The 24,810-nt window shown below is 43.4% G+C and overlaps 1 protein-coding gene across 1 annotated transcript in view; it reads left to right on the top strand.

The window, feature by feature from the left end:
* Nucleotides 1-24,810, top strand: part of LOC310856103 (receptor-type tyrosine-protein phosphatase U-like) — a 152,864-nt gene that overhangs the window by 42,093 nt on the left and 85,961 nt on the right. Inside the window, exon 3 of the mRNA XM_083761325.1 lies at nt 18,839-19,110. Within this exon, the coding sequence (XP_083617451.1) occupies nt 18,839-19,110 (272 nt within the window). The remainder of the gene's footprint in view (nt 1-18,838; nt 19,111-24,810) is intronic.

Below are 24,810 nucleotides of genomic sequence, written 5' to 3' on the forward strand. Positions count from 1 at the left end.
TGGATGGGTGTTTGAATTATACACAATAAGCAATATATTATCAGGTCTCAGCGATCCTGTGCTGGTCGGTGTTTATTTTCCCTGGAGTGCTGTGGCTGGAGTGTGCCTGGCTATAAAGCACTCTGTACATCTGCCAGCTCTATAGCGTCTAAAGCCTTGGCTGATCTCCCGTCCATCGCTCCTCAGTGGCTCCTTATGACATTACCCACCCTGTGAGCTGATGAGCTAGGAAATAGGAAGAAGTGGTAATGGGTTTTATGAGAGTGAATATATAGAACAGTGTGATACGTGAAGTGATGGGAGGTGGTCTATTTTTACACTATTTTCACACAGGGATGATTTAAGAGATGACTGTGACAGAGTAACAAATTGGCTGCTCCATACAGTATGTGCCAATAGTATTAGTATTCTGTGCATGTCCATGCTTTTAACCAGAGTGGGAATAATTAGCTTCTCAACCTCTGCCGATCTTTACATTATTATTCTCCTATTAATACATATGATAAGCCTGTTGCCAAAGATGAAAAGGGACACAATTAGTCACTGACTCGCCTTAGCTCAAAAACTCCTCTGTGTTCCAAGTAGCATTGTACGGGAGCTTGGCAGAGAATCTGCTGGCCCAGACAGACTAGATTAGACTAGAATAGAAAGGTCACTTCCTATTAGAAGTTTTCCTTTTGCAGAAATTGCAGGTCAAGCTTTTGCACTCAGCGTCATGAATTGCATTGACAAGTGGGTTTTTTGAATAGATAGAGCTGAGTTTAGTTTGAGAGCTGGATGGTTATTAACCCTGGGCAATTTGCCTGCTTTAACTGATGTATTCTTAAGGAGTGCAGCTTGAATAGCTTGAATGTAGATTTTTATTAAGTGTGGAAAAACTAATTCACGAGGGATAACTGGATATCCCAGTCATCGACAAACATAAGAGAAAAGTTGTCCTCTGTGAGGATAATTGGCAGCCACCCGTCCCCACCCCCCACGTCCTCATTTCCATGTGCTGCGTTTTAACAATGTGTAATTCAGACGAAGGCTCAGACACACTCCTCTTCCTCTCCTTCTATGACAGAGCAGAGCAGTTGGAAGGGAGGTGATGGGCTTGACATGGGAAACAAACCTCCAGCTGTTGATGATTCGCGACATCCTGTGTGTGAGAGAGACGGTGAAAGAGAGAGACAGTGAGAGAGAGAGTGTGTGTGTGTGTGTGTGTGTGTGTGTGTGTGTGTGTGTGTGTGTGTGTGTGTGTGTGAGGGTGTGTGTGTGTGTGTGTGAGAGAGAGAGAGTGAGAGAGAGAGATGTTTATAATGTTACATGTTGCACAGATTCACAACATGTGTGTGATCAGAAATAGGTTAAGATTTGATAGACTGTTACAACAAATGACTGCAGGGAGTTCTGTACAGAGAGCCGTCTGAAGTAGAGGTCTCAGTTTGCACGTGCACACGCATGAACATTGAACACCATTGCACTTATCCTGTTGGTTGTATAATGTAAAAGTGTTTTATGTAGGGACATCGAGTGAAGGAGTCATGCTGTGACAATTCCTTTTGTTCATTTCGTGTCACTTTATGGCACTTTTGAAAGCGGCTTACTGAAATATGGAAACTCTGCATCAGGTTTATGATGACAGTATAATTATGAAGTTCCAGCTCCCACCACAGTGTGGGACGTCTTCCCTGTCACCTTGCTGAGAGCCAATGGGCTCTGCAGGGAGCAACTGAAAAAAGACATAATCATAACTTCAGAGAAAACTCATATCCATTTATACTAGTGATTATAATGTTTTTCATCACTGTGAAAATTGGGAATTTGGAAAGTCCAACTAGTAGGAATGATTACATTCTAAAAGTGTTAAGCAGCGTACCTCATAGGCTTTGATGTCTGACAGCATGCCCAATTCTCAAGCCCAGCGGCAGATTTGCTACGTGTCACTTCCTGATTTTTGTGGGAATATCTTTTCGCGCCTGTCGGTCTGTCCTTCCGTGTGTGTGTCCATCGGTCTGTCCTTCCGTCTTTTACCAGCTGACACCGTTGGCCTGGTCGCTACGAAACGGTGACCACACGCTCCCTGGATGCCAATTCCAAACCACTGCCCCAATGTTTCCATCAGGAGGCCGATTTTTGTAAAACACATTTTTGAGTGGTGCAACCACTCCCTTATGTGTGGCTGGGTGGCTGGCTGGGTAGGTCTGAGCACGAAAACGGCATTGCTGTTTTTCACCACCTAACACGCAACCTAACACACACACAAACACACACGCACATTTTAACTGTATATATGATGATTTTGGGTGTGTCAGTACAGTACAGTGACAGCACAGCACAGTACAGTACAGTAGAGGGTACAGTAGAGTAGAGGGACCCCCACACGGTAACTCTGTCATTTCTCAACCGTTGCAGAGGTGGGGCGGCTCACCGGATTCGGCCCGGCCCCCTGGGCGCGTTCCTGGGGGTCTGGATGTTCCGGGGACCCCCCCCGAGGACTTCCCAGGGACCCCCGGAGACCCCCACAGGGTAACTCTCTCATTTCTCTACTGTTTTGGACACCCTGGCCGTGGTCCTGTGGGTCTGGAACTTCCAGGGACCCCCACGCGGAGTTGCAACACTCACTTCACATGGGTGTGATTTTTTTATATTACTCCTACAGATTCTATCAATACATCAAGGAAATTGGTAAACAGTATCTCTATAGTCATGTGATCAAGATCTGTCCTGTATTTCATATTCCATCCTTACTTCTGTTTGCAGGATTGGCCTGTTTTGAACAAAATGCCTCAAATCATGAACGCACCGTGCAATTGTTGAAATCTTGCCAGCAGAGGAATAAAGCCCACCATTTTCACATTGGCCTGCTATAGCACCACCGGTGGATTTTTGCAAAAGATATTATTTGAAAAAAAGGCCTCAAATCATGAATTTGAACGTCCAATTGCCGTCAAAGGCGGAAGTGTGCTGGAGATAACTGCAGCCTCTTTTGCTCTATGCTCATAGCTGCAGACATGTCAGACATGTCTACCCCTGTCAGGGGAGCCTCTTGTCTGACTTAAATGTCTGTCAATGTGTCTGACCGTCACCGCGACAACGAAGCCACTCAGCTGCACCTCTGCAGCGAGACGACTCGTCTCAATCCTTCCGGACCTTTCCTGACATTCTGTTCTCCAGCTAGCATATATTAAACAATAAAGACAGAGTTATTTTAATAGTCCCAATAGCTTGCAGCAGAATAGGGCTTGTCAATTAGGCAACTAATCTTAAACACTGTTTGACTCTTTCCACATATCAAACGTGCTGACGTTTCTTTTTAATTAAATTAGAGGCAGAAGTAAAGCAGCTGTTCCCTCCACATCTCTGGAAGCTATAGATTCCAGAAAAGCATGGCCTGTTTAACATTCCTGCTGCTGGATTGGAGCCGTGCGATCTCCTGCACCGGTTAGAGGGCCAGATAACAAAGATGTATTAGCCCAAACACCCTGACAATTAATTAGGGAGCGAGGCCAGCAGACTAATCCTGTTTTCACGGCCTTAACGTGTCTCTAACTCTCCTTACAGCACTGTGTGTGTGTGTGTGTGTGTGTGTGTGTGTGTGTGTGTGTGTGTGTGTGTGTGTGTGTGTGTGTGTGTGTGTGTGTGTGTGTGTGTGTGTGTGTGTGTGTGTGCGTGCGAGTATAGGCTGGAGACAAGTTCCTGTTGGTTTCAGTGTTTAACCATAGTGTTAAAATGTATCTACTCAGGTTAATTTCAATGAATGTTGCTCACTAGCACTTGAATAACCCTGAAGTACACTTTCCGGATTGGCTCCAACTTTGGAGACAATAGAGCAGGTACATTAGCGGGCACTTAATATTCTAAACTACACTATTCAGTCAGCATATTCTATCCTTAAGCATAGTGTATACTGTACGTGTGAGTGTGTTAGTGTGTCAGTGTGTGAGTGTGTCAGTGTGTGAGTGTGTGCGTGAGTGTGTGCGTGCATGTGTGTGCGTGCGTGCGTGCATGCGTGCTCATTCAGAGACTGCAGCTGAATGAAATAAAGCATTATTACATTATAATGCCAAATGAAACTCTCTTCCCAGCCTTGTAACCTTGCTGAGAAGAGTTCATGGATGCAGTCATGACAGACAGTCAGGGTTGATCCCCACTGCAGCTCACTGTTGTGTTGAGACTGTGAGCTGAAAGAACAGAACTGCGGTGTTCACCAAGTTTATACCACTGGAAGGAAAGGAAGAATGTTGCAAACTGAACATGTGATGAGACAACAGAGACAGCAAGAGAACATAAAGTGGTGTTTGTGTGTGTGTGTGTGTGTGTGTGTGTGTGTGTGTGTGTGTGTGTGTGTGTGTGTGTGTGTGTGTGTGTGTGTGTGTGTGTGTGCGTACTTATGAGCAGAACATTTCCCTGGGCATGTTCTCCAGACTGCTGTCGAATGAAATTCATTGCAAACTGTATCTCCCTGTAGCCAACAGGATGAGTTGGCGCATGGAGCTGGGCAGAGGTTTTGTGCCATCTTGCAAAAGAAACAGAATAGCAACGCTCACACATTCATCATGTTCTATTTAGGGCAAAAATGTCAATGTTAACAATAATGGCAACAAGCAGAAACTAAATGTTCTAGACAATAGTGATGACCAAGACCAATAAATAGGTAAAGAGAATCCATAATTACACAATAGAAGTGTGAATGAAGGCTCCATAATGGACTCTCCTTATCAAACAGCTAAATAATGACATCATGTGCTATAAACTGAAAGACACAGCAAAATGTAACAGTTTATATTAAAGACCTCTGTGGGCCTGAACATGTTTTGGCAGTGTTGACCTAGGAGTGTTGAAGAGCTTTATAGCAGGAAACTCCAGAGCCATATTCCAGTTACAACACATGAAAATGCTTTAAAATAATTACACCAAAACATAGGAAAACATTATCTTTGCTGAGTCCTCATACTGTATGTGTATGATGAGGTCAAACACTAAATACAAAATAAATCAACTGTATGGAACCACTGAAGGGTTGTACGATGTTAGGAAACCAGCTGACTCTGATAAAGTTCAGAGGCATCGATTAACGCAGACGTTGTCGACAGGATCAACGACGGTCTGCTCCAGGTCTGCTCAAGAGGGGTGCGACAACGCAAGCGTAAACAAAAAGCTCAACAGAAGAGTCTATTTAGACCTGGATTGGCGTGTGGCAATGTCACGGGACCGCGCTCAAGTTAATATGCTTGCGTTGTCGCTCAACTTCTCCCTGCGTATAGAAAAAATAACGCAGGGCTCATTGAAAATTTATTTCTAGGCGCGAAGTACTGTAAATTCCCACTTAGCCTACTGCTGATGAGCCCTTGAGCAAAAAGTGGAAGTAGCCTAAGTGATTGTGGTTATGTGGTATGAATGGACTTAACTGAATAACTGTGAAGCTTTCCAGGATGAGGAAAGGCTTAAAAAGTACCTGAAGTACCGCCACACTCATTGCTCATTCACCCCTCTTACAATGTTTTTATCTGTTCCAATATGCAGCTTCCCCAAGCGATTAAAGCTTTGAACAAAATTTTAATGGTTTCTCACCTTCATAAAAAATAACTTCAGAACTGCATTCCTCATGGCTCCTTACCTGGCGGCCAGTCGGTTGACTCTCTGCCCCCCTTTCTGTGTCTGTGTCCATCTGGCTCCATTGTTGATTGCAACCAGCCTGGCTGATGAACTTCAGCCTGCATGTAGAGGCAGGGAGGGAGTCTCCAGCGAGCAGGAGCTCCCTTTAGGCTGAGCAGAGCTTTTTAGAAGTGCTCATTGTCAAGCTCTCTGAAAGTGCTCTCTCTCTCTCTCTCTCTCTCTCTCTCTCTCTCTCTCTCTGTCTCTCTCTGCTGCTTAATGGCCATGCTGCTGTTATTCAGTGTTTGACAGTTGACAGTTCTGATCCTTTTATGAGCACAAGGCGCAGATTAAAGTACTTACAGACAAAGAGCAAGCGGGAAAGAGCACATTTCAAGAGCTAAATGTGGAGTGTGGGTTGTCTATTGCGTTTGGGAGAAAAAAAAGGAAAAAGTGGAGTGGTTTGTGCTTTGTGATTTATTGATTATGTTCAAGTGAGCTATCTGGAAAGTGTGCGGGTGTAGATTCATCACTTTGTAAAAAGCTTCTATCACGGCTCGCTGGTAGCATGTACTGTAGTATAGTCAGTGGTGGAAAGTAACTAAGTACATTTACTACTAACTAAGTTTTCTGAAAAATGTCAAATATTAATTAAAAAATTACAAAAATGTTATGCTGCTAATATACATTACACAGCAACAAGAACCCTACAAGGGGTTCCTGTCCTGAAGGGGTAAAACATCAAGTTTCAATATTGATACTTTTACTTGAGGAAGAAATTTGAGTAGTTTTTCCACCACTGAGTATAGTATAAGTGTAGTAAGTATTTACAGAACACATGGTAAAATAGAAAGCCAACACTAAACTTACATAATTACATTTGTCGATCCAACGCATTGCTTTCTGATCTCTTCATTAGCCTCTATTCTAACGGGGTGCGTGTGATGCACACTGCAGTGCAGATGTACATCTTACAACATTGTGTAATGTATAGCCGTATTCTACAGGGCTCCTCACAGCCCTCACAACATCAGTCATCATATCATCACTGTTGTAGCAGCCAGCACTGCCAGAGGACATACGTCCCCATAGTAGACGATGTCTAGTCCCTCGACTGTCAGCGTCTCTAATTAATTCCCTCAATGCTCACAGGGGGGGGGGGGGGGGGGGATGCACTATGAGTCACATAGAGAGAAGAGAGCTGGACTGAGGGGGGATTTATTTATTGGTTTATTCATATGGGGAGGAGAAGGAGAAATGAGAGAATGCGAGAGAGGAGTCCAATACGTTTTTTCTTCCCTCTTCTTTTTGTAATTACCTTCCAATGTTTTTACTGGAAGAGTTGTGTCCTCAGGGGCCACGCCTCCAATACAAAAGCACACAGGCTGGCACACAGAGAGGCGCTGTGGAGAGCGACAGGCTAGAAATTATTCACTGGACTCGAGGCTGGCCAAGGTAGCGATCGATAGGAGGTTAAAAAAACAATGAAAACTGAAAACAATATTGGCAGAAACACAAACATTTTCATGGTCTGGGAAGAAAAGTGTTCGTCTGTCTTCACAATACTTCAGATGTATAGGGTGCGCTTGTTGTTTTGTTTTTAGTTTTTTACCCACCATGGAGGAAAGTGATGGCCACTAAAAAGATAAGGATCTATAACATCCTCGTCCGTGCAACAACCTACAGTCTAATGCAGCAAAGTGTTGTGGTCTGCGGTTGTTTATGTGCCTGCGGGTCTGAATTTGGAAAGCCATTTTCTCGTTTAATTCTAGTGGCAGTATATTCCTGTTGGTCCTTTATGTCCCCAAACAGCCATCCAGGCAAACATCAGGTGTTCGTTATCCCACAGCAGGTGCTTGTGATCAAACGACAGCCAAAGCCATTTAAAAGTGTTTATGGCACCGTATCCATCCGCCATATTGGTGGATGTTCATGAAACATCATGAGGGTCTGCAACAAACAGTGTGTATCGTGTACCTCGCTGACTACGTTTTTCATTTATGTTTTATTGGCAAGGCTCCATTCATTTAGATTCTCAATCCGTAATGCTGTGGCCAGGTGGTTAGAGTGGCTGCTCTGTACAGTAGCTGAATGGTCACAGGTTTGATCCCTGAAACAAACAAGTAATTAGTCATCAAACAAACAAGTGATTAGTGTGTCTGTAATTGTTCTGCAATGTGCTTTAAAATTCCTGAAAGGAGAAGTGCAGTGAACCAGCCAAGAGGCCAAGGTCAGGTGTTAGACGACAGCGTGATGAGTGTGTCTAATTGAGACGGCGCTCCAAAAGGAGATTGACACTTAATCACAAACACATTACACCTCTGGGAATGGGCAAACTGCCCCCCCCCCCCCTTCCCCCAGCCTCCGACCTGTCATTGTGATGACTCTGCTCCCTATCAATATCCGTCTCAGATTTATGTCATCTGGACCGGGGCTATGGCCTCGACTCAGCCCCGGGTTTGGCAACCGTCCATCTGTCAGCTTCCCCCAAAGTCCTTCTGTGACGCGGCGGTGTAAAAATGGACCACCTATACACCCTCTTATGCACCCAATGTAAATATGCAGATGGAGCTGAGGAGTGCTTTATGTGTCATGACTGTAAGCATGTGCATCTCCATCCACCAGGGAGAAACACAGGCACAGATTGTTGGTACTTTGGAGTACTGGTTAACAAACACACTGAGTGGCATAAACGGAGATTAATAAAAGGACGGAACTTTATTGATATCATAACAGAGCGCATCGCTGGGCAACATTCGATGTAATTTCCGGGTGGGGACGTCATCCGAAGTGTTCCCCACCATTTTAGTGGATGAGACCGACAAAATGTGAATAACTCTTGATCAAAAATCAATCCGTCCAATTCTAATCAAAGATTATGTTTTTGACGGCCCATCGCGGTCCCGTCGCTAGTCGCGTTAGAATGAATCATACCTCCCGTTGTTGTCAATCGCCTCAGAGGTGTTTTGCCAACATCTAGCTACTTCAGCTACATCCAAGATGGCGCCTGGTGCATCGCTGCTGCTCCGTTGCTGCAAATCGTTGTGCGCTCCGATTGAATGGTCCTAAATACCCCTGGGTGTTCGTGGTGTTAAAATGGTGTGTATGTTGTGGACAGCTTAGCTGATTGCACTGCTGAAGATTTGAACAAACAAGTGAGATAATTACCAATTATGTGCATGTGTGTATATGTTTAATGGAGAGAGAGAGAGAGAGAGAGAGAGAGAGAGAGAGAGAGAGAGAGAGAGAGCGTGAACGAGCGAGAGAGAGAGTGAGAGAGCGAGAACGCAAATTGCATAGGGTTTTTTTTCGGTTGAGTGGCTTATTATAATGATTTATCACCATCGATTCTAAGACGTCAAGTTGCCTGAGGCCATGCAATTAAATCTGTAAGACATTGAGTTTGAAAGGACCCATGGAGATAACCATATATTTTAAGTGCATGTACAGTAGCGTGACAATTACACACTGTTCAGATACCAGGAATAAATAATTTGGGGTAAAATGATTGGTAAAAGGGATGTCACTCATTAGTGGTCTGTACCGATAGATGGCCGAGTGGAGGCCCGTCCCAGCGTTACAGGCACTTGCACACATAGACATCAAAGGGGGCTCGAGCCTCGAGCTCTAAACATTCCAAAAAGTCCATAGACTTGGCTGCCATAGGACGTCATTTCAAAAGCCAGACATTGGAAGGGCTAGCGCCAATCAAAAACTGCCTTCTCGTGAATGCAGCATTTACAATGGTTAAATAAATGCAAATCACCCTCTTTACATGCCATACCCGAAGGGAGCATTTAGGAGAATTGCCTTTTTCCGAACTCTGAAACGTAGCATTTTACGTGTAGAAATCCACTATTTTTGCATTTTTTGACCTGTGGCAAGTGGTAGTGTTTCTCGGCGGCATCAGTCCGACACTCTACCCTAAACCCTAAACCTAACCCTAACCGCAAGCACGACGCAACACATGTCGGATCAACACACTGCCGGGAAAGCAAGCGGCAGTCGAGTGTCATAATCCCCCCCAGTTTCCACGGCAGATGCCGTCCCTTCTCCCGGCTGCGCCGCGGCTTTTACCGGCAGTTTACCGGCAGTCCCGAACAGACCGAGATGGAGCGGCAGTGGAGGGACATAATGCTTACCGGCAGTGCCGAACGGACCGAGATGGAGCAGCAGTGGAGTGGCATAATCCCCCGGCAGATGCCAGCCCTCTCCCCGGAAGCGTTGCGTCTCATTGCCGTTGCCGGAAAATGCACTCGCTGTTTCTGTTTTTTTGGGAGTTCGCCCCACTGCCTCTCTAACATTCTCTGCACGTTCCTGCAGCGTTAATATGCGTGCTTGCCCTTAGTGTCCCCGCCAGGATCTCTGTTTACCACAGGACCATGTCACCATGCTGACATGTTAATGGGATCAGGCACTGATAACAAGCTGCTAATGAAAATCTAATCACACAACTCAACACCCCCCAACCCCGCCCCATGAATCACCCCACCCCACTGCTCTGAGTGTCTCACACATGATGATACTCTGTCTGTCTGTCTGTCTGTCACACTCTTTCGCGATCTCTGCTGTACCTTTAGAGAGACAGACATTAACAGCTACAGTACAACAGGGAAATTATATCACCATTTCTTTTAAATGTGTCTCTGGAATTACAAAGGGGATACAGGGAATATTTTGTACCATTTCCTCTGCTTCCTTCAGGGCTGCATAGAGGCAGGAGATGGCACAGAAGATTCCAGTAAAGGCAGTTTTTCATTTAGTTCCGTAGCAGAGAGGTTCATTCAGGGGTCGGTTCATGTTGGATCAGCACATCAGTTACAAATACAAAAAAGTACAGTGTATATGCAGTTACTTTGTATGGGTATATAGGCAGTATTTTATCTGTACACCGTCACTCTGAGGATGGGAAGATACGGTATGTTTTGGAGACAGCTCTCGGTCCTTGTCAGAGACGGGGGCTCTGGAGAGCCACTAACTGGGATGAAGGCCTGAGGCACCAGGTACTGCAGTGAAGCCCTAGGGAGAGTCTTTACAGAGCAGCTCCAATGCCCCACATACTGTACTGTACACATTACGACACTGTTTCTCAAACAGTGTTGTAATGTACAGTATGTGGTCCATGGAATATTTTCGTGGGGCGCTAGCCCCTCCAATGTCTGGCTTTTGGAAATCATGTCATATGGCAGCTAGGGATGTTAATAGTTAATTGTTAACGTTATTCGATTAATCGCCGGTAAGAAATTATTAAATTAAACTTAACAGTTAACAATTGAACGAAAATTATGCGGTTCCATCAATGGAGGGGTTTTCTGTGAATGTAATGCTGTCTGTGCACGTGCGGCCGAGGAACACACATGTGAGGAACACACAGTTTAAAAAGTCCCCCCACCTTGGTAGCCACAGAAAAGTCTCTGCTTTTGCATGTGATGTGACAGACAAGACAGTGCGCTTTTCATTTAATGTTATTCCTCATACAAAAATGCCAAATGGTCAAATACATATTTGATTAAGGAATAAAATATGCCTTTCTTTCTGTATATCAGCAAAATTTAGATTTTGATGTAGACATTGAGGATAATGAATTTATAGATTATTGCCATCCCTAATGGTAGCCAAGTCTATGGACTTTTAAAATGTTTGTTTTAAGGAGTGCGGTTCCCCTCACGTCACACAAGTGTGTTTTTATGTTTACAAAAATATTTTGTACCTCTTGTTAAATGTATGAAAAAGATGTTTAAATAATAATAGTATTTAACAAGTCCATCAAGTTTGAACTAATAGGCGTAGTGTGGGGGAAAAACTACTCGCAACAATATTTTTGGTGCTCAACACCGGCGCGCAACTAAGAATAATAATTATACAAATAATATACATGTGTTGTGCCAACGTTTATATTAAATATAATGTTGTGGGGAGGTGGGATTGGGTGGTTCTTGAGGATTCTTCAAAATGTGCTATAACCATAGCTCAAATGTTTTTATTTTATTTTAGCTATAATAATAATAATAATACACTTTATTTATAAAGCGCTTTTCAAAAACAATGTTTACAAAGTGCTTTACAATGCCACGGTGCCAATGCCAAGCTATGGTCCACTACCACATTTTGAACAATCCTCTTCTTAACATCTTCTCAACAAGAACCAGTGCATTACACAGGCCAGACTGAGGCAGCATGCAGCGCTGGGGCCCAGGCCTGTGTTCTATTGAGCTGTGATGATGAAGATTTACTGCTGGGTTATTTTTATACATGTGCAACGGCGGTGCGAGGTGAAGCCGTACCGCACAGCAGCAGGAGCTCCCATGCAGGCTTCATGACTGTTTTGTTGCCTTCCTCTCACAGGAACTACTGAGGGAGTGTTTGGAGCCTTTCACACTGATCATCATGTATCAATATATTATATTGTAATATCTTGTGTACAGTATATTTACATTAGAATAAAAGCCATTTTCTTAAGGTACTTGAAGGTGCATTGTTCAACACGCAGGCTGTTTTTGACCCCCAGAAAAGCAGCAGTCAGAGATGAGCAGGGAGTTGTCTGTGCTCTGGGTCTTTTGGGTTTTATAAGCCCATTATTCCTTTCTCTGGCCAGGGCAGACGGATAGATTGAGACACGCTGCAGAATGGATATGACAGGCAGTGTCAAGAGCTGTGGTGTAAAGATAGGAGACTCTGTTCGCTCATCCTCTCCTCTCTGGAGTCAACCTGCCAGTTGATTCTGACTGCAGCCCGGAGGACAATTCCAGAGGTCAACACCGCCAAACTTCCTCTCCCTCCTCTCCCTGGCGAGGTTACAGCAGCTGATGTAGCCTTACCTTCCTCAAGTGCCGCGAGGCACAGTCTACTCCTACAATAGCCACACTTGTATTCCATTCATTATCCTGTCTGAAACCTACTTTTGCGTGTACCGTGGCCGTCCCCAGGGCCTGGGGTAATTGTCTACCGGCCCCTCACCTCTGTGATAAAGACCTGGGGAGAGAGAGAGAGACGGGCCAGTCCCTTCCCAGCAGAATCTGCTTTGAATGAGAGGTGGAGAGGTGGTGGAGGTAGACATTGTGTGAAGATGAGGTGTCGGATAAGTGGAGGAGTGGAAGCAGAAGCAGGTTAAGGATGGCCTGTGGCTCTGTGCAATAGTTTTCATCCTGTCACCTTGTGGCCTGTTATTGCATTGTAGTGGAGTGGAGGCATTATTCAGAGCTGCAGCAGTGCGGCCCTGGAGATGACGGCTCAGGGTGTGTTGTGTCACTTGTGTGTGTCTTAATGCATGTTTTAAAACACCCTGGACTGGACGGATTGTTCTCTGAGGGATGAAGTTGATGAAGTGATTGACCCCCTCAACCCCTTTTCCCTTCTTGTTGCTGCACTCTTGGAAAGTTGCTTATGCTTGTCTTTATGCATAAGCAACTTTCCAAGAAAGACAATTCAAGATCAAAGCAGATACACAAAGAGAGAAAAAAGGTTTGTGTCTCATTCAATTTAAACTCTCACACACACCTCGTAGTGTTGTGATACATTTTCAACATAGTGAAATGTATATAGGTCAACTCCCTGGATAGTGTCCCCCTCGGGGCACAGGTCTCCAATGTGAAAAGGGTGCATTTGTTCTTACGCCTTTGATGGCAATTAGATGATTTGTTCCAAAAATGTGTTTTGCAAAATTGGTGGCACTATAACAGGCCAATGTGAAAAGGGTGGGATTTATTCCTCAGCTTAGTAGGAAAGTGTGTGAAAAATGTCACATAAATAGCAAGCTGCATTCATGATTTGAGGCTTTTTGTTCAAAACGGACCAATCCTGCAAACTTTGGAAGCCAATGTTAGCCAATTATGATGGAATATGAAATATATCGGACAGATCAGTCTTGAGCACATGACTATAGAGCAGGGGTTCTGGGGACCCCCGGAAATGCTTTGGACGTATAGGGCCTTAGTCCTACTCCTCCTCCCAGCCAACACTCCCCACTGACAGGTAGTTACCCCCCCTCCCAGAGAGGACGTACCGTATATGAAAGTCACAAAGGCAGACTGACAGACATGCTAAAAGAGAAGAGAGAGACAGACAGACAGACAGATTGAGAGACTTGAAGCTGGAAGCCTCAGAGAGACTATTCAATATCTGTCAGACCATAAACCTCTTGTCATTGGGAAATATCAATGCCTTGAGGGCCAAATTGTTCTACAGAATATAGAGAATGTCAAGAGAATGTCAATGTTCAAATGAGGGGGTGGGGTGGAGTGGAGTCTTCCACCTGATGTAAGATAGGAAACATGATCTATAGAATTTGTGTATGCATATGAAACAAGTGTATGTGTGTATATGGAGTATGTGTAACACTGTCCTACATTTATAATATTATTTCCAATTTAAGGACCACTTCTCTTGATAGAATCAGATTCTGGAGTCAAGCCCTGGCTCAAGTAAATGGTAGTACAGTGCCTCATGTGCCAGACTACGTCTGATCCATTACTGCCAAACTAGCTAGAATGTATGCCAGTGTTGATGTGTGATAGATGCCACACATCTACAGCAAATATACAGATATGTTTTGGTCATGCTCTCGATTAAAGCAATACTGGACTGCCATTTCTGGTGGCAAACAAACGTTAGTCTATGGACTTTAATGTTTGTTTCGGGTAGGAAATGACAACGTAAGACGTCATCTGGCTGATACAAATACAGGTACTGCCCTAGCTGTGCCCGTCACTTCACACTAGTGTTTGTTTAGAGCACTTAACAGAATGGAAGCCAAGTTTATGGACTTTAAATGTTTGTTTAGAGTACAATGTTTATTTAAAGGAGTGAGGCACCCCTCACTTCACACACAATGTCTGGCTTTTGAAATTATTTCATAGGGCCTCCACGTCTATGGACTTTTAATGTTCATTTAGAGCACAGACAAGTCTATGGACTTTTAATGTTTGTTTTTGAGCACTTCAAACATGCATAGTACGCAGCCAAGTCTATGGACATTCTAATGTTAGTTTAGAGCACTGTAAACAAATATTACCAGAACTGTGAGTGTGAGGCCCCTTAACACAAGTGTGATTTTCTTGTTATGTTGAGAGTACTCGTGCTCTGACCTTGACGCAGAGGAGAGTGGGTGGGGTGGTAGGTATCGGTATACAGCACGTGGGAAGAGGACATACAGGAGAGTGAAAAGGTGTAGCTCCTCTACAGTCTACACTACTTCAGTGTGCTGTCAGGGTCTTCCATCTCTGCCTCTCCTTTACCTTCACCCCTCTTTTTTTAATCCTCTCTCCGGCTCACTGATGATTCCTATCTATTATTCGGGTCCACAATTGCTCTTAACTCTAATCTCAACCTTTTTGCTCTAACAGTCTCTCGTTCTTTCATCGTGGCTTGACACAGATAGTGTCGCCCACAGCCTGTGACCAGGGTCGGGTCCACCACCGCTCCATGTGAATCATGATGTGCTGGATCAGTGCTAATCTTGTTATGGATGTTCCCGTACCCTTGAGAGGAGCACAGAGGAATGGATGACGCGTTATCAGATTTCACTGTGCTTTGAAGCATAATTCATAAAAGGTCATACTGTAGTGGCGTGTGTACTGTATGTGAGGTGTGTATATGCCTCAAGATGTGATCATGTCTTAATTCAAATGTGGCCATCGAGACTCCTTTTGCTGTGTGGATCTTTAGATAAGATAATCTAAAAGACAAGGTGATACACATACAAAAGCCTTACTCCTATGTCCATGGTCCTAGTATAAGAGAGATACGTACATGACGTCTATTGAACTCTATTGAACTGGCTTAAGGTTTTGCTGTTTTAAAAGTAATGTTGCTTTGTGTTGAGAAGTACTGTAAGTGTAAGATCTCTGTTCAATATGTATTAAGAAATGCATCACTCATCCCACATGGGAGTTAATTCTGGTCACTGAGATTGTCTTACAGACGGGTAAAATACCCAACAATACTCAGCTAAAGGTTTTATGATTATTGCAGTTCGTTGTTTACAGTATATCCAGTGACAGCTCATCATTTGCATATTCACTCTGAGTCTACAGGGCCAAAACAACTGTGAGTATGAATGTCAGAGTTGCTTAAAACACTGCAGTGTCTCTGCTGGCAGTGTCTCTGCTGACACAAGTTTACCTCATCACACCATTTAGTCAGTCTGTTGTCTGTCATAACAACTACACTATTGGATGTGTGCCTTTTTTTCCCATAGTTCACCTTTTCTTTTAAAGAAAATAATTAAACATAAACAGTCTCAAAAGTGAGATTCTGAATTTAGTTGAAAAAGAAAAGAGAATAGCTTTACCCAGAACACTGACTTTACAAGGCTGTAGTAATTAACACTTCTCAAATGCTGTCACCACATTGAAGGTAAGAGTGAAGGTGTACTGTATAATCACAGACCTGATGATAATATATAGGCGCATCACAGTACAGTTCCTACTGAGATACTTAAAAGTGACTCTTCACTTCTCCATAATGAGTGTAAATTGTAAACGGGCTGCTTGGAGTTGGACCAATCACAGTACAGTAACATTACGGTTGAACACTCCGTGGACCTCCACAAGGTCTTCAAAACATCTTCTTATTTTTTTATATGATTGTCTTTTTGTCCCAGAATGTGGATTTCATGTTTGCTCCCAACATGTCAGGGAGTGTGGCTCTCACTATGATTATTGCGAACGCAGTGAGCCACTTACTATGACAGCAAGGGCTGAATGTCTGTGTGTCTGTGTGTCTGTGTGTCTGTGTGTCTGTCCCGCTGTTACACCACCCGCCCGCCACCAGAGGGCGCAGCTGTAGCACACACACACACACACAGGGCGCAGCTGTAGCACACACACACACACACACAGGGCGCAGCTGTAGCACACACACACACACACACACACACAACCACACACACACGAGCTGCGTTCGCTTCCCGCGTTTGCGCGTCTTACTTGTATTTACCTTATTCTTCCTGACTTTCTGTCACTCTCGTCCTTGGTCGTGGCCCTGATGACCTACTGTGCCTTCACTCTCAAGTCCTCCTGAAGCAGATGGGCACAGTGGAGGCAAGGACTGGGCAGACCGCCATCGCAGAGAGATCCACTCCTCTCCTCGCCCACTGTGTCCCAAAATAATCTCACCGCTGTCACATGGGGCACAGAATGGAATCATCCAATCTGTACCGTAGCATCTCTTTCTACTGTCGTCCTCCAACTCTCCTTATGGCGTTCTCTCTGTCTCATGGCGTAGTATGCCATGTGTTAATGTTTCAAATAGTTTCAGGTGCAGGACCCCCAAATGTATACATATTGGACCCCTGACCCCCATTTGAGACAGATTTGTGCCAGAAGAGAAGATGTTTATTGTTAGATTAGATTTAGTCCATCATTCTAAAACTGTCTATAGCTATAGGTGGGAGATAACAGTGGAGTGAATGAAACCTATAATCTGAATCATTCTTCTGGGGACCCCTTGAAACCCACTCGCAGACCCCTGAGGTTCCCCAGACACCACTTTGAGAAGCACGTATTCCATATATATGGAATTAGATTGTGCCTAAAATGGCTTGCAGATTTTGAGCGACTTATTCATTTACTGCACGGTATGTGTCCCCGGCATGCATGTTTCTTTCTTTCACACATGGTTTCCACTCAGCTATCACATATAATAACTGCACCTCTCGTTGATTTGGAGTGTTAATGGAGCGTAAAGGGCGATGGAGTGAGTGGGGCTGTTTCCCTGCATTATTTTGGCTGTTGAGTTAAGTGAAACACGCTAATGGCATGTATTGTATATTAAAGTTAAAAGAACACATCCAGGGTGTAAGTGGACAGAACAGGACCACTGCAGCCTCATCAATCAGCAGGATTATATTCAACATGGGCTTGGAATAGTCTCATTAGGACAATCGATGAGATTTACAACTCCAAAGAATACACAAAATGCATGCACGCACAAATGCACGCACGCACACACGCGCACAAACACACACACGCATGCACGCGCACACAGACACACACACACACACACACACACACACACACACACACACACACACACACACACACACACACACACACGCACACACACACACAGACACACACACACAGGATTGTGTTTCACCACTTCATAAAGGTTGTTCGTCAGACATTGGCATGCTAGTAAGGTGAACCGCTTTTATATTACTCTTGGAATTCTCCTTGGTTTGTAGGCATAGACAATAATGCAGCTCACAGTGGTGGACAACATTCACATTTTTATTCTGTCATAAGGGGAGAATATTGATATTTGTATGAATATTTTTGTATAAGAACATTTTTATGAAGTGTCTTGCTCAGGGTCACTTTTACATGGAGCTGTCCATGGTCTGCTGTGTTCAGGAACATAAAGACCTTGGGAGTGCAAAGACAACAGGCCTGATTATGTCTGTACGCCTGAAGGTCTTGCATCATTGTTGTGCTAATCACGTTAGCCGTGTCCGCTAGGCAGGACAGATGCTGGGTGAGGGGCAATAGGGTTATGTTATCCTGATTAGAAGGGTCCTTGTGGAGGTACTGTATTGTGAATCTCTCCTCTCTAGGAGCTAGCAGACCTCCCTCTGTCTCCCTCAATTTATGTAGAGTTCATTATACCTCTCTAAGTCTTGCTCTCTAGATATCACTCTCTCTCATCACTCTTTCACTATAATCTCCTTTTGTACCATGTACAACCACAACTGTAAGTCTATGACTGTATTTGTGGTTGTGTATTAGTCTTGTGCCACGCACACAGACAGACAGACAGACAGACAGACAGACAGACAGACAGACAGACCGTCTGTTTGTATGTCTTTGTCTTTGTATGGCTTGTTGGAGAATCATTTCCATTTTATGGACTGGATCTTTTTGATGTTAGGGTCATTGTCTCGGTTAAGGGTTCATGTCTTGCTCAAATACAAAGTTTCACAGGCTGCAATAGTTCTTGATGCTTCACACATATTTAAAGGAGTGCAGTGTATTGCCAACATATTTCAGTTGTAAAAGCCTTGACATTTCTAGGTCCCCCAGTAGGAAGACATTTTAAATTCAGGCATTGTTTTGTTGTCACTTGCAGTGGCATACAGCTGAAAATGGCAAACACAGAAACAGAAAAACAGAATGTATGGCGCTGCCCTATAAAGTCAGAAATTTGAATGCCATCAATACATTCCTGCAATAGCTGGCCCATCACCCTGCCTGACATTCTCTCTCTCTCTCTCTCTCTCTCTCTCTCTCTCTCTCTCTCTCTCTCTCTCTGCTCCCTTCAGGGTCCTATATGCTGGTGAACTCCTCCCAGCATGCTGCGGGGCAACGCGCCCAGCTGCTGCTCCAGACGCTGAGTGAAAACGACACGCACTGCGTCCAGTTCAGCTACTTCCTGTACAGCCGTGACGGTCACAGTCCGGGGGCCCTGCGGGCGTACGTGCGAGTCAACGGGGGCCCGCTGGGCAGCCCCGTGTGGAACACGTCAGGTTCCCATGGCAAACAGTGGCACCAGGTGGAGCTGGCTGTCAGCACCTTCTGGCCTAACGAGTACCAGGTGAGAGTACATCTTCATTTTTCACTACATGTACATAATGAGTGAGACATGTATACATGTACATTCAATCTCATTTAGCTTTGACCTATCTAAGGTTGTCCAGTGTGAGGATAAAATGACCTAAATTCGTATCACATTGTAAACAATCACCAGGCACGTAGTAATAATAATAATAATAAAACTTTATTTGTATAGCACCTTTCATGACATCAAATGCAGCTCAAAGTGCTTTACAGAACAATGGAGAATAAAAGAAAAACAAGGCAACGACATTAAAAAACAAGCAGTAATGCAATACAGTGAGGACATGAATAACAAAAAAAATATAAGATCACTTAAAAGCAATGTTGTAGAAGTGGGTCTTGAGCTGAGCTTTAAAAATGTCTACAGAGGCTGCCTGACGAAGGTACAGTGGGAGCTTGTTCCATGCCGACGGCCCGTAGAAGCAAAAAGCTGCTTCCCCGTATTTTTTAGTTGCAATTTTTTTAGGCAAAGCGAGCAGGCCAGCAGTGGAAGACCTTAGCGGGCGGTTTGGGACATATTTAGGCAGGCAGTCAAGTAGGTAGGAAGGTGCGAGACCATTGAGAGCTTTATAGACGAGTAAAATAATTTTAAAATCAATCCTAAAAACAACCGGAAGCCAGTGCAGTGATGCCAAAACTGGAGTAATATGTTCTCTCATCTTAGTTCTAGTTAAAACTCTGGCTGCTGCATTTTGGACAAGTTGTAATCTGTCAGTTGTTTTCTTAGGCAGTCCTGAAAAAAGTGCATTGCAGTAATCAAGCCGAGAAAAAACAAAGGCGTGGATTAGCGTTTTTGCATCGTCCAAGGACACATAGGCTCTGATTCGTGCAATATTTCTAAGGTGAAAAAAGGCAATCTTGGTAACATGATTAATGTGTGAATTAAAATTCAATTCGGAATCAATAATAACCCCCAGGTTCTTTACTGTACTGTTACTGTCTACAGTCAGGTTGCCAAGTCTGCTTAATATTGATTCTTTCTGCTCACTAGAACCGATTATGAGAACTTCTGTCTTGTCCTCATTTAGCTTGAGAAAGTTCTCACTCATCCAACATTTGATGCTAGACAGACAGGTAAGCAGCGGGTCTAAAGCACAGGGATCATCTGGAGCCACAGATAGATATAATTGGGTATCATCAGCATAGAAATGAAAATTGACTCCGTGATTGGCAATGAGTTCGCCCAATGGCAGTATGTACAAGGAGAAAAGCAGAGGGCCAAGAATCGAGCCCTGTGGAATACCAGAACTGATGTCGTGTTTGTCTGAGTCAAACTCGGCTAGATTGACAAAGTAACTTCTGTTTGATAGGTAGGAGGAAAACCAGGACAGGGCCGTACCAGACAGGCCTATCCAGTGCTCCAGACGCTGTATTAAAATTGAGTGATCAATCGTGTCAAATGCAGCCGTTAGATCTAGAAGTAAGAGAACGGATACATGTTTCTTGTCAGCAGACACCCTAAGATCATTCATTACTTTTACAAGTGCTGTTTCTGTGCTGTGACCTTTCCTAAAGCCAGATTGGAATTTGTTGTGCACATTATTGTTCTGTAGAAACACATCCAATTGATGAAAGATGCATTTTTCTAAAACCTTGCCCAGAAAGGGTAGATTTGAAATGGGTCGATAGTTACCCAAAACAGAGGGATCAAGATTGTGTTTCTTGAGAAGGGGCTTAACTACAGCAGTCTTCAGTGAGTCTGGGAAGACGCCTGATTGTAGAGAGCTGTTTACAATTTTTAGGATATCTCCAATCACACTGTCTAAGACGGTAACAAGAAGACTCGCCCGTTTCTGTTTTCCTCCCAGAATTTTCCCCAATGTGAGGGGTGGGAGAGGCTGGACAGCAGACGGCTGGACTTTGAATTTCTCTAACTATAAACTTTCATGACAGCAGAACAGCCTAAGTACAAATATAATTTATGAAAAGCTACTACAGTGAAGTCTGTTCACAGAAGTTGTTGTAGGATATTTGGGGATTATCTGACGAGGTACCATTTGAGTGTGCAAAACCTTACATATACTAAATAATACTAAATTGTTTATAGGGTCAATATAAGTAAAATAATATAGCCTTTCCACAGGAGTATCTTTTTATATTTTTCCAAAAAGAATACAAACAGCCAATAGCATATTACAAAGTTATCCCCCTCACTGGTGACAATTCCGGGAGGAAAAACGGGCAAGCACCGGGTCGAGTCTTCCGGTATTCTCTAAGACTTCTTTGAGAAAGGTGGTGGGAATTGTATCTAATGAACAGGAGGATGATGTCATCTGGGATATAGTTTTGCGGAGTTCGTCTTCCTCAATTGCGCAGAACGATAATAGGCTCCCCCTGGAGAGATCTACCCTGGGACCATTAGCTGCTGTTTGAAGGTTTGCGCTAGCAGCAGCACCATTCATAATATCAGCTCTAATGCTAAAAATGTTGTTGTCAAAAAAGCATGCAAACTCATTACACTTAGCTTTAGAGGCCGGGAATGACTGCTTGTAGGACTGGGGGGGGTTTAAAAGTCGATCAATGGTAGAGAAAAGGACTCTGGCATTTTTCTTGTTCTCATTAATAATGCCAGAGAAATATGCCTGCCTTGCTAGACGCAAGGCTTTGTTATAGGCGACTGTTGACTTTTTAAGAATCTCTAGGTGGATGGTGAGTTTGTTTTTTCTCCAAGCTCGCTCAGCTCTACGACATTCTTGCTTCAGTGAGCGTGAAAGCTCATTTATCCAGGGTGTTACTCTGGTGTTATGTTTCTTTTTTGTTTTCAAAGGAGCCACTATATCAAGAGCTGACTCTAGTTTAAGATTAAAATTTTGAACCATATCATTCACTGGGGGAGTATCGGGCAGGGGGGGGCCCAGGTGACGACTCTGACGAGAGAACTCGTCGGCTGCAGAAGAGCTAAAAAAACGCTTTTTTATGGTATATTCAGTGATGTTTTTCTCTAGATCAGAGACAGTCATATTAAAACACAGCAGAAAGTGGTCTGATAGCTCAGGCCTTTCAATAGTCCTTTCCACAGTGATGTTCAGCCCTCTAGAAATCACCAGGTCCAGAGTGTGCCCATGTTTATGTGTAGGCCCAACAACATGTTGGATAAAATCAAAGGAGTGCAATAACTCTAAGAAACCCATAGCCATAGCATCTGTAGCATCATCCAGGTGAAGATTAAGATCACCTGAGATAAGAGTTCTGTCATAGTTAGTGGAGCAGATAGATAAAAGTTCTGATATTTCTGTTAGAAATATTGCTTTACTGCATTTTGGCGGGCGATAAATGCTAATCATTGGCATGCCATAGAGGCTTGACCATGTAGTATAGTGGCCTGGTATTCAAAGGAAGTAAAGCTGCCAAGGGTCAGAGCCTTGAATTTTAACGTGTCTGAAAGAATTATTGCCAGTCCACCTCCTTTCTTAGCCTCGCGAACAGAGTGAATGAAACTGTAGTTAAAAATAAAATAAAAGTTCAAACCTTCAGTGCTGCTCCCCCAATGTTCTAGTAACCAGAAATTGTCCAACGCATACATATCTTATCATCATACATATCATAGTTTAACCAGAGTGGACATTTACTACTACCTTTTTTAATTTATTTATGTGGACAACTGGACATTTCTCACTTTGTACCTATTTGACCCCTCTTTTGTGATCATCCTGAGTGCACAATTCCTTCACGTGTGAATGAGCATTAAGTTAAAATCTTCCCCAATCAGCCCAGTGACCTAAAATGAGTTTCACAGCCCTGGTCTATGGAAAGGAGGTGCTGTTTAGTTTTATTGGTTAAATGTATTTTTTTTGGTTAAATGTATATTTTTTTTTTTCAAGGGAATGGGTCTGATTAAGTAGGAGAGCTGAACATAAGACAATGTAGCTGCGTTGGTGTATTCTGTAGTTCTGCATAAGCCACCGATACTTAGACACAAGAGATCCCAGTCCATAAATCCAATTTATATTTTCTGCTAACTCTGCAGAGCTGTCAGAAAGCAATTAAGTTGAGTAGTGTGCATTTTATCGAGAACTGTCAATCCCTCCGACTTAATTAACTTCCATTCGGTTCCACAAGATCTGACCTTCGCTGTGTAAATAGTAGTCACTCTTTGTACAAACATGGACTCAAGGTAGGGTGACACTGTCCAACCAACAGAGTGCAATCTGACAGTGAGGGATATTTAAAGTTGACAGGAACAAACATGGCTTGGGCACACACACAAACACACACACACACACACACACACACACACACACACACACACACACACACATGTTTGTCTCACACGCTCACACAGCAGCGGTGCAGTTAATGTTGACCTTAAACCAAGGAAAAGGACATCGATAATGACTGATGCTTGCAGAGCACAGATGAGCTTGCTCTTTCTCTCAGTATTAAATTTGCTTGGAGACTCATCTCAGTACATCAATTCTGTCACGACACAAGGATTACAATCTTTGCCGATCAATGCTGTTATCAATCGCATAGCAGGTGAGTCACATGGTTCTGATACTGCCAATCAGAGGCTTCAGACAAAGAGTACAGGAAGGAGATGAGAGATAAACTGCTTTAACTGCCATTATAGAACTACTTCAAATGACTAATGGGTTAGTTTTAGGCTAGCTTTCGTCTTTATACTCTTTGTGTTTATGTGGTGGTAAATTGCTAATGTTTGAGGTCCCTCTATATACAGTAGAGATATTGCAGTTTAATCTACCTGCCTCCTTGCACTCTAATTTCCATATTCAGTTATGCAAGGACAACTCCTCAATGGATAAAGGACAACTTGAATGAAGGATAACTTATTTTTATTGAATATAAAATGAGCAATATACTTATTATGATTTGACAATTAATTGGCTCTGCTTTTTATTCCCCATACATAAACTGCAGATGCAAAATAATAATAATAATAATAATAATCTTTATTGTCCCGAAGGATATTCATCTTCACAGTTCTGTTCAACAACAACAACAAAAACAACACATAGCACAGAAAAACATAACACCAAGATAAACAAAAACATGAGTTCCCCACTGTGTACAGAACCATCCTATCGGCGGGGCAGTTTGTTTAATGCCGCGATGGCTGAGGGGACAAACTGAAACAAACATTTTCCAGGGTAAGGTTCTGTATCTTTGTCCTGATGGCATGAGGTTGAAGAAGCGATACAGGGGATGATCAGTGTCAAGTGATATTGAGAGTGCTAGACGTGTGATTAGCCGCAATTTGCAACTCTAGATTTTTTTACAATGGGTTGAATCTAGAGTTGCAACAAGCTCCATCCACTTCCTATTCATCATTTTTGGTTTGTGATCTGCTTGTCTTAAATGACGTTAAACTCACCAACATTGCAGCTGTAGTCCAAGCTTGAATTATCCTCTTTCAATCTGCCGAGCTTGTTTTTCATAAAAATCCACCGTAGAGATGTTATGAGCTACTTTCTGTCAAGACATCCTCTGCAAGTGATTATTTTTCTAAGTGCTGGAGTTTGGAAGCACTCGTCGTACGTCACTGAACGGCCCTGCGTTCAACCTGTTTCGAATTTGCACATAATGCAGGAGGCAGCAGCGCGACCCGTTAACAGAAACGACTGCTTCCAAACTGCAACACTTAAAACAATTATCATTTGCAGAGGATGTCTTGACAGAAAGTAGCTCATAACATCTCTACGGTGGATTTTTATGAAAA

Source organism: Protomyctophum parallelum (genome assembly GCF_964188405.1).
Source record: "Protomyctophum parallelum genome assembly, chromosome: 3".
NCBI lineage: Eukaryota > Metazoa > Chordata > Actinopteri > Myctophiformes > Myctophidae > Protomyctophum > Protomyctophum parallelum.